We start from the raw sequence: 11099 nt of genomic DNA, 5'->3' as shown, positions 1-11099 counted from the left end.
AAATGTGATCTCCACATGAGGCCCACGCCTTCTCCTTTCCATCTCCTCTCCTACAGGAAGGATAGCTTTCCCCCTGCAGCTCCAATCCATGCCCTGCATGTTCATTTCTTGCAGCCCCACTGAAAAAACTGAATTCAGAAAGAAAATCCCAAAGGACATAAACATATTGAAGGTTGTAAATTATCTCTGAGCTACATTGCTTCCTTACATGGCTGCTGTTTCATACCACACCTAGTCATTAAGAATCAATAATTCTCCATGCTGTTAATGTTTGAGCCGCTGAACCTCTAGGGTGAGTCTTAGAAACTATAAACTGTGTGGAGAAGCACGGACGACACTACCAACCTGTGCAAAGGTGATTCCCACAGCTGAAAGAAAGAAGCATTTTTAGAGCAAAATAAGCTTTTCGTGTTACAGGTAAGGAATGATCTAACTGTCATTTCATGGAAAGATTTTAAAAGCTGAAGCAAGGGTTTTGCTGAAGACTTTTCTGGCAGTGTTAGGAACTGAGCTGTCCTTGTAAAACAGATGACTGCTGTGCTAAGGCTTAGTCTGTTTTGTATTTTATTTGGATCAATTTCCTCTGTTTTCTCTTTACTGAATTTGAACATCTGAAATCAATCATTTAAAGAAAATCAACATTTTTTTTTTTTTCATGGAACAAAATACTTGTGATTGTTACTGATCTTTAACCTCTGGGAATATTCTTTGTTCTCTCAATGCTTATTATTGAAACTCACTGGGATATTTGTACGATGGTTATCCTAGAGATTTCTGCTCAGGCAGGGGAACTATAAGGGATTATTAGGGATATAGCACTGAGATGAAACTAAGAAATGACGGGGAAAATATGGCTCCAGTTCTCAGCTAGGTCTCAGGCTGCTTTTAGTTAAGCTGATCCTATTCTAATCCTGAAACTATCTATTATTGAAAAATTTTTATGAGTTTATATATACTGAAACTCTATTCTGAGTGACAGAGCAGTATGTATTTTGGGACTTTGGTCCTTGGCAGTGTGGGCTTGGTAGCAGCTTCCAGCCAAAAATCAATGGTCAAGGGCTAACCAATTCACTCATCCTTGCCTTGCAACTGGCATCACAAATGGCACATTATGGAATTATATTTATATTCAAAGAGAAGGGAACAGCAAAGGCTGTTATCATGCAAGCCCATAACATACAAAATGGCTGTATTTCCACTGCTGCGTTTTGTAGTTGGATCTGAACAGAGAAACCTGGCTGAGACACAGCGCAGTTGGGCAGCCACAGGAAGGAGTGCATTTTCCAGCATTTTCTGTCCTCTGTGTTAGGGTTAGACATGTCCTCTCCTTAAGCTTTCTCCTCTCTATAGTAGGTCTTGCTCCCTCTCTTTTCCCTGAATCCATACCGTGGTATCCCCAGACTACCCCATACCCTTTTTCTCATGTCTTGTTAGCCTCTGGCAGGACTTTAAACTTCCTGGTGTCCCCCCCTGCCACTGGCTGGCTGAGGGGCATGTACAGCTGTACCTTCCCCAGAGGGGCAGATGAAACCATGCAAGCAGCTGCTGGGCACACACTTCAGCCTTATCCTCGTGGAGGGCATGCCTTTGGGTCCTCTGTCCCACCTGCCACCCCAATTTAATAAGGAATTAGGTTTTTTTAAGTTCCCACTCTGTATTAAGTGTGGCTGAAACTGGCTGATGTATTCAGAAGACCCCAGGAGGAGAGGAGTGGAGAGCTGTTGGATGAACAGAACTGAATGAATTTCTGTTAACTATCTAACAAAAATATCAGCAACAGTCTTGGGTCAAAGTGTCTTCCCAGGAGATTCAAAGTGTCTTCTCTACTCCTCTGTCCTGCCTATGCCAGACCCCAGCACCTCTGGCTGCAGGCAGGGCAGTGAGGGACCTGATCAGCAGGCATCACTGCCAGGCAGCTACAGGGAGTTGTCCTTCAGTCCTCGTTTCCCAACAAATTTAATGGTTTTCCTGATCACTTCTAGTTTCAAATGAGTGTCATTTTATTGTCTTCCAGTACCCATGCAGCTAGAGCCAAGCCAAGGAAAGATCCCAATAATTTCAAAGGTTGTAATTGCACATGTAATAAGACCCTGTTCAGAATGGGATTTACAAGATAAGGTCCTGTGGCACATCCTAAAATGAGTGTTGGAAAGAACAGCAGTGTGGGCAGCAGTTTCTACAGTTACAAGTCCCCTTTTGGTCAGCTACTGAGGAAAGAGAAGGAGGGTGGAAAAAAGGTATGATGGAAAGCCCAAGCAGGAAGGCATATGGAGGGAGCTGTGCCTCCACACTGTCTTCTTCCCCTTGGGAGACTCCTTGGGACTGAGCTGTGGTGGCTGAAGGATACCTGTAGGTGTGAGCCACATAATATGGAGCACCACTGAAGAGGGCAGCACTGTACACCTGCTTCACCTCTTTCCAGAAACGGCCTTGTCCTTTTCGTTGAAATATAGAAGTAGTGAGAAAGCAGGATTTCATTTTTGTGGAACCCATTTTGTTTCCAGGAGCATGTAACACAAGCTGTGGCAGCGTGTTCTCAGCATTTTTTTGAAAATCGAGGCAGGCAGTGTTCTTTGGAGTTGGAAATTTCATTTCCAGTAACCATGTTGTTTTAAGGGGTGCAGACACCTCAGCTTCCTCTGCCTCTACAAGCTGCACTGAACAGGTTTTTTTTGTAGCTGGAAGACAGAGGCCTCAGGACAGTCCCTGCAAGACCTTCACCTTCTTGTGATTCTAGTGTTTCCTGTGAACCTGTTGTTGCTTTCAGTAAAGCAGAAATGAAAATGGGGCTTGCGTGACATAGAATCATTGCAACAATGAGGTTGCACGGCTTGAAGTTTTGCTCCAGTTTCAACCTCTGACAGCTATTTGAGGCTCTCACATGTGGCACCTCCTACACCACTGGGGACAGACCTGATGGGCAAGACCTTCCTGGCCAGCCCAGGGACAGCGGTGATCTCGCCTCCCATGGGCAGAGCTGTGCCTGGTCCTTCAGAGCTCACTCCTTGGCTGCTCTCTTCCCACAGCTTCGGGAAAGCTTATCTGTAGCCTTTATTCACAAATAGATTGGGCCAACTCTATGGGGTTAAAGTGAATATCACCTCTTCTTTGCAGCAGCTGAAGCAAAGTGTATTCCAGTATGTTTAAGCTGTGTGGACTTCAATTTCTGCTCATCATTCACTCGGTGAGTTACAGATTTTTCCTGTGTTTTTCCGGGAGCAAATGGCAAAGGTTGCCAGTGAGCCTCTGAGCTCAAACCCATGGGGTGTCCTGGTCTGCAGGTCAGACTGCCAGCCTGTGCCAGCAGAGTGGCTGTAATTCTGGGTGTGGGACTGTGGCCCTGACACATGTGTGACCCTGTGGCCAAAAGTTAAGAAGACATGTCAATCATTAGGGAAAAACCTTAAAAAAGCCCAAAAGACCTAAAGACCTAAAAGCCTATGTTGCCTCTTGTACTTCCTCCTTAGATATTACTTTTTCAAATAATTGGATTTTGTGCTAGGAAAGATTTAAAAATACTGTAACAAATCACCAAACAGTGAAGACATCTGTATCATGTGTTTTGTATTATAATCCATACATGTGATGAAATCTTAAATGCATTCTAAGACATATAATGGCACATAGTTTAAACCATGCATATTAATTATTTATCACTGTTATCCTGTCTATGTGAATCCTTTTCCAGAGGATTTTCTGGAACTGATATATATTAATTATGCTATTTATGGACCTCATCTATTAAATTAAATAGATTTACTGATGTTTGTAAAGGCTACAGTGGTGGCTTTTACTTTACAATTGAAATTATCCAAATAGATTAAAAAATGAGTCAAATTCAAGTCCCATTAAAAAATGCTTCAGAACATGGAGACCCTGAGGGGTGAGGCTGATGTTCAGTAGTGAACACCTCCTTTTTCCCTCCCATTTCAAAAGCTGCTGCCCATGGCATTGCCACTCTGCAGGTGTTACAGCCATCTTCAAAAGGGAATGCCAGCCGGATACAGGCCAAGGAGAAAACCCTGTTTCCCCTTCAGGCCCCTGAGTAGTGATTCATGCTGCAGATATACGTTTGGAAATATTTATGGCCCACATAAAGTAATTTTAATTGACAGGAAGAGATATCTCTTACTTGCTTCCCAGACTGCACTTTGAACCCATTGGGTTTTATAGCGTCAGCCTTTGTTCCTCCATGGCAAGGAACATGACCAAGCAAATCCCTTCCACAAAATGGCCCTGGGAAAAACCTCCATGAGCCAGGTTGTGCCCACCAGTGTGACACAAGAACAGCTGTGGCAGGTCAGATCCAGGGTCCTGCTATCTTGTCCCTGGCAAAAGCCATCAGTCACCATTTAGGAAAAATAGTAAAGGGTAGCTGTAAAGTACTCTTTCCTGGTATACGTACCTATTACATGGCTTTTCTTGATATTTTTCTACTGTCACTGGTGTTCACTAGCATCCCTCCCCCTCTTTCCCCAGCTCTAACAATTTTCTAGTTTTCCTGTTTGCAAAAAGAGTCACAAACCCTTGTAGGAAAGGAAGGCAGCATCCCTGGCTATTATTAAGCAGAATCTGCCGTTATTCAGACACCACTTGTGACACACACAGAGAGCAGCGCTTTAGGGTAAATTGCGCTGAACTTAGCTATGTTTTTGTCATAGGAAGAATTAAGTTTTCCCTTGGTAATATGTAGACTGTGCTTTTCTGTGAGAGGACAAATAGCTGTCCCAGCAGCAATAGGACCAAATCCAGGGGAAAAGTCATGCAGTAGAGAACATGCACTCCCGGAGCCTGACTCCACAAAGTGATGGACAGGGTGGCAATGGCACTCCAAATCCATAAAGCCAAATAAAGTATTTTTTATTCTGAAAGAAAGGGAGTCTTACCTGTGTAACCAAATGATGGAGCCCTAATTCTGGCAAGCAGCTCCTCAGTGTTGACAAGACCTTGGTGACAAGGAGAGAAGAGTAAGCATTCAGGGGAGTTTGGTCTTGCCTTTAGAGAAACAGGTAGATTATCTTAACTGTAGGCTGTGTGAAAGGACTGCTCTGGGAGGCTGATTTTTGCTTTGCTTTTTTTGTTCGAAAGCAAGAACAGCCCCAAACTATTAGGGCAAGAGCATGTGCAGAGGTTTTTGGGCACTAGGGAGGGGTTAGTTATAAAACTCATGTAAAACTCGTAAAAAATTTGCCAGAAACAACATTGTGTGAAGACATTGCCAGCCATTAGGAAGAAAACAGAGGCTGAGACAGATTTACATGGCATTTTTGCCATAACGTATAAGCCAAAGATCAGCAAGACATGCTTGCTCTGGCTGTGGTTTGCACTCACATGCAACTGATGTGAAGGCACAATGCTCAAGTGGCTTGCCCAGATGGTTGTGGTGCTGAGTGTGGTGTGGTAGGGGACTTGGGGAGGTCCATCTTTTTCCCTTACAAAAAAGGTTTGGATTTATTGAGGAAATTGCAAGGGGTGCAGCCCCAATTCCTCCCCATCCCCAGGTGTGGCGTTGGGTCTCCCGATGTGCTTGTGGGCACAGGACTGAGTCTCCTGAATGGGATGTGACTGGTACTGTTGGGGACACAGAGGTGATCCAGAAATGCTTTTGTGAATTTCCTCTTGCTCTCAGTCTATATTCAGCTCTTCGGTGCTTCTGTTTGCTCTTGAAAGTAGATCAAATCTCATTTATTTACGTAGTGGTTAGAAAAGGGCAGGACCCAAATGTTTGTTTCCAAATTAACTAATAAATAACACTGTTTTTAAAAATGGATCTGCACTGAAGGACTCAAAGATGTTCAGTGCAAAACAGCAAGAATCTCCTCCATTATACTACAATAATATAACCTGCAAGAGGCTCAGTGATGGAGAGCTGCTGTTTGTTTGTGGTGACAGCAGACATCTCTCAGCTGCTTTCCTCCATCCCTTTCTTTATCTCTCACAGGCTATGTGCCAGAATTTGGGGGACCTGCATGTAACTGGGCCTCTGAAGGACATGAATTTCTCTATTCCAGAAGGAGGAGGAGTGCGCTTCATTTACCAGGTAATCCAGTATCTCCTGGTATCCACTTCGGTCAAAAACCCCATAGTTTGCACACACTGACCTCATGGGCAGTGTTGTCATCTGTGCTGTCGTCTGGTCCCCCGAGAGGATCTGAAATTAACTTTGACTTCCTCTATCTGGGAATTCAAGAGTCTACATGCAAAAAGCAGGAGACAACCGCTTCTCTCAAACACATTTTGAGAGAATACCCTCAGACAGGGTTTAATAAAGTCAGCATTCCTAGAGAATGGGTTTCCATGTTTGTGTCATCATTTTCCTTCGGCTCTGAGGTTTTCTTCCCAAAGCCATAACCACAGAAGGACAGATCCAGCTCCCAGGCAAATGGAGGATGTGTGTCATTTTTTTCCATTCTCGTGCTCAGACAAAGCCCTGTCCTAAGCAGACATTTGCTTTGGAAAGAAACCACAGTTGGGATTTCCTGCAGCATTCAGGAAACAATGTGAAAACTCCTTTGTTGAGGATGAGAAAAGAGCAGATTTGTTTGAGCAGACTCTTGGAATATCATTCCTCCAGCTAAACACACTGTTGGCAATAGATTTTAAAAGACACACAAGCATGAAATTATTTTGATTATGGTGCAAATGCTGAAAAAGGATGATTTTCCCTCTAATTTTTTCCCCATTCTAGTTCACATCCGAGCCACCTGCTGTGAGTTTCAGAGCGACTGGTGAAAAAGATGGAATAATTGACATTGTGCCGAGGACAGGAATCTTGTTTCTCAATGGGTCTCTGGACCGGGAGACCAAAGCAGTGCACAGGCTGCAGGTAAAAACTGAATGAAAAATAGAAACGGAGGATTATTCATATTCCCCCTTTTTTGGTAAACCTGAAATTAATGGAAAACTTTGTCTATGTTTACAGACAGCTTTTTCATTTTTAATATTGAGCTTTGCTGAAAGACACATGGTTTTATAGTTCTGAAAGACTTTGTACAGGAAAATGCTCCTTAGCACAGGAAGGTTATGTTGGGAAAACAAAAATTACCCTGTTGCCAACACCAGTCTCCTAATATGAGGAGGACACTTGACTAGAAGTGAAATCTGGCCCCATGAATGAGATTTGCTTGTTATCTCTGAAGACTGATAGCATGAATTCCATGGCTGGAATGGGAAAATAAACTATTGTAATCTATTTAGGAAGATTATAATCTATTTAGTGACAAATGGTGTAAATAAATGGCATTTATACACAGAGGCACAGATCTAACCTCTGTTAGGTAACAGCAGAAAGCTGTTTGGCAGATGTTGGAGGCTATTAGAGGAAAAAGCATTGTATGCTTTTCCTGCTATTATCCTCTTTTCATAAGGATCTCATCATAAACAAGGAATGGGACAGCGAGTAGGCGATCTTTTGGTCTCAGTATAGCCTTGTGCTCTTATTCTGTGTCAGAAAAGGTATTGTCTTTTTCTGAGGCACTAGCAACTGAGAAGGAGATGTTATGTTCTCAGCTCTAAAGCACCTTTGGATTGAAATTAGAGAGGGCAGTTTTCTAGCCCCAGAAGTTATTAACCCTAAACATGGGAATTCTTTACAGACAAGAAGAAGTGATGACATAAGTGAAAAATGATACTTGGTTAGGCATAAAAAAATCATGATTTGATCTATTATGTGCAAACAAAATAAAGTCTGACAGACATATACTTGGTGCTTCAAAGTCAAAGAAGGTCAAAAAATAAGAAGCCAAATTGGAACAAAAATGTAATCAGAACAAGAATTAAGTTTTCTTTAAAACACTTAGATCAGCCTATTTTTCTGGTTGATATTTACAATAGCACACTTGAGTCTGCTATATCATGTCGGGTTTTCTCCTTATTCTTTAGAAAGTATCTATTTCTATTTAAAGAAAAGCATGAAGTCTAAGCTGTGCAAGAATACAAGTAGTCTGCTGAGACTGAAAGTGAGAAATTGCCCTCTAAAAGTGTCATCAGAAGAAGGAGTAGGTTGTTTTGTTTTCTTGGCATTATATACTGTGGTGAATTACTGTCAGTGAGCTGCTGTGGTAAATCTGTACTTGATGGAGCCACCCAATTATGGCTTTCACCAGGTTTGTGTCACAGTAAGAATGACTTGGCATTTGACATCCTGATGTTCATTTATGTCTTTTAATTTATCTACATAAAAATATTTCTTTGCTGTTCCTTCTTTTCCCAAATTGAGGTGGAAAGTCTGGATGAAAAGGGAAACACAGTGAAAGGTCCATACACTGTTACAATATATGTGGAGGATATCAATGACAACCCACCAGAATTTGACCAGATAAAGTACACTGGAGTAGTGAGGCAGAACTCCCGTCCAGGTAATCATCATAATAATTAAATATCATAGTTAATAGGAAGCTAGGCAGGTTAGATAAACAGGAAGATAAAGTGGGTGCTATACTTCAACAAGCTGAAAAAAAGATCAGTTTTCTTTCCCACAGGACTATACAAAATAAGGATGTGAGCCTGTATAATATAATGAAAGAGCAAAGAGATGACCACTATGTGGTGTAAAGAGATGAGTGTAGTCAGAAATATTTCATAGTACTTACTGCTTTATAAGTATTACTTAACAAGCAAATATTGCTGCTCTCTCCATTGCACTGAAAAAAAACCCTATGCTAGAAGGAGATTAAAGTTTAAATGTTCCCAAAAACTATACAGAAAGACAATGCTAAGAATACGTAAGTCTTTGCACATCAGTGAAATAAAATGTCAGTGTAGATAAGGAGTATGTATTCACTGTGACTGATGCTTCTCAGAACATGGGCTGAACCTTAGTATTTAGGAGAGAGTCTTAGATTATGGATTACAGTGATCCAGTCCAGAAATCAGGAAACTATTGAAGAGCAGTTTGAGACCTATATTTTGGAAATTAATCCAAGAACTCAACCAGATATTATCACTGTGACTATGAACTTGGGAAGAAACTTTCACTAAAGAATATGCATATAAAGTTCCATGAGGTCAGAAAGCCATTCTGCAATATTTTACTCTGTTCTTCAACTTCATCCAAGTCAAAAAGATTTTAAAAGTTGCATTGGTGATCAAAAGGCAAAAATTCACTTATGTTACCAGGCATTTCCATATTTTTTTTCACTGTATGATTGTTCCTTTCATTATAACTGTGTCACAGCTGTAGGGCATTTTTCTCAAGGTGCTTTGGGTTGAACTGTTTTACATAAGGACTGCAAAGTGATCTTAAAGAGAGATACCAGTGAGTTACATTCTGGGTGCAGGCACTCTTGGGTGGTAGATAGGTCTCTGATTTAGCTCTGTCACTTTCTTCATCAACTGGTCTTCGCACCTACTGTTGTGCTACTAAGCAGGTGGAGGAGGTGCCTGTGGCGTGGTATCCAGGCAATGTAACCTCCACAGACAAGCATGGCTTACCATGAGAAATGCACTGTGAAACAATGGCAGCTCCCCATAAGCTGCTTTCCTGTCTTGAGAGCTCTGCTCAAATGGACTATGTGTTGAGGTTTCAGTCTCTTCTTACCACTGTTTCTTCTCTAATCTGAACAGGCAAGCCTTTCATGTACATCCACGCCACTGACCGCGATGATCCTACAACTCCCCATGCACAGCTGACATACAGCATTCTCCATCATTTTCCCAACCCTTATAAAGAAATGCTTTTCCAGATCAACAACGTAACTGGAGCAATCTCACCGAGTAAGATGGGTACGTAAAAAGACTCTTGTTTGCAAAAAGCAAGCATGAGTTCCTAAGTGTACATAGGAACCAAACAGCAACACAACTTTGATGTTAAATTCTGAATAAATGTAGTCAGTGGGTCATACTCCACTGAGGCCCTGGTTTTGGGGAACTTTGTGTCCCACCGAATTCAAGGAAAGTTAGCAGAAATGGAGACTGGGATCTAAAAGTACATTGAGAAGAGAGGTAGATCCTCTGGTCCTTGCAAATATGCTGAGTCATCTTTGAGTTAATTCTCTTCCTTGAAATCTAGAAACCCAAAAGCAGTAACAAGAAAAATGCAGAGAAAACTCAGCCGGCCACAGGATCCCAACTAAACCCCAATGATTTAACAACCCTGTCTCTTCTGCTGGACTGAGCAAGTGTCTAACTGGAGTGAGGGCTGTTCAGTGATGCATCTGCACAGCATGAAGCCACAGCACAGAGGCCTCATATGATTATGTCCACATGATGCTGTGCTACGTCGTTCAGAGAAGCCAGAGGAAACAGATTGCTGAGATTTGGCACAGAGGCCCATCTAAGGAGTGAGCCCGGAGCAGATGAAGGAGGCAATGGGGAGATGAACCTTCACAGCCTCTGCTTCATTTCACTTGACTCTTTGCTCTGTCTCTAGGGTCTTATTACTTAGATCCTCAAAAGCAGGACACCTTCACACTTGTCGTCACTGTGAGGGATATGGCAGGGATGACAACGAATGCTTTCACCAGCAGTGCCGATGTGATCATCACTGTGAAGGAGAGCCTGTGGAAAGCTCCCCCCACCATCCGTATCCAAGAAAACTCAACCCAGGTCCACCCTGTCAACATCAGCCAGGTAGGGCCCTTGGCCACAAGCTCTGCACCTCTCCTTGGTGCCACAGAGTCATTTTCTCCCAGCTAACCATGAAGGTGTCCCCACTGCATTCAACACCAGGATCTTCAGAAGGACTTTGGCACCTCCCAGTTGTTTTTTATATGGCATCCTTTTGAAATGATATTTAGTGCAGGTCTCATTAACTTATTGTTAGTTTGAAAGTTAATGGTTTGAAGGTGACTGAGATATAACTAATACGAACATTAGAGTGACTGGACTTTGCCCTTCAGTTTGGAGAGGCTATTAGCACCACCTGTGTGTGAGAATATCTCATAGATAGAGGAAACTTTTGGAGAATATTATTACAGTGTAATGACTGGAAGAAATAAAGGTGCTTTACAAGGCTATTTCACACAACATAAAAGATAAAGCTCTTGAGACACCCCAAGGGAGCTCCCAGACAGATGTGGTAGTTGGGTGCCTCTGCAGAGGTACCTCTCTTCTGTCTCAATGGGTTCCTTTTAGTGTTTCCAGCCTTATTTAACCCCACA

The 11099-nt window shown here is 42.3% G+C and overlaps 1 protein-coding gene across 1 annotated transcript in view; it reads left to right on the top strand.

Moving 5' to 3' along the window:
- The first annotated feature begins 376 nt into the window (after positions 1-376).
- The window catches only part of CDH17 (cadherin 17), a 30687-nt gene continuing 19964 nt past the window's right edge, over positions 377-11099 (top strand). The window contains exons 1-7 of the mRNA XM_074894198.1: positions 377-417; positions 3115-3184; positions 5942-6040; positions 6689-6826; positions 8219-8357; positions 9565-9723; positions 10370-10569. Coding sequence (XP_074750299.1) covers positions 3140-3184; positions 5942-6040; positions 6689-6826; positions 8219-8357; positions 9565-9723; positions 10370-10569 — 780 coding nt within the window. The 5' untranslated portion in view covers positions 377-417; positions 3115-3139. The remainder of the gene's footprint in view (positions 418-3114; positions 3185-5941; positions 6041-6688; positions 6827-8218; positions 8358-9564; positions 9724-10369; positions 10570-11099) is intronic.

Source organism: Strix uralensis, chromosome 1, assembly GCF_047716275.1.
Source record: "Strix uralensis isolate ZFMK-TIS-50842 chromosome 1, bStrUra1, whole genome shotgun sequence".
NCBI lineage: Eukaryota > Metazoa > Chordata > Aves > Strigiformes > Strigidae > Strix > Strix uralensis.
This window is presented reverse-complemented; position numbering and strand designations above follow the sequence as displayed.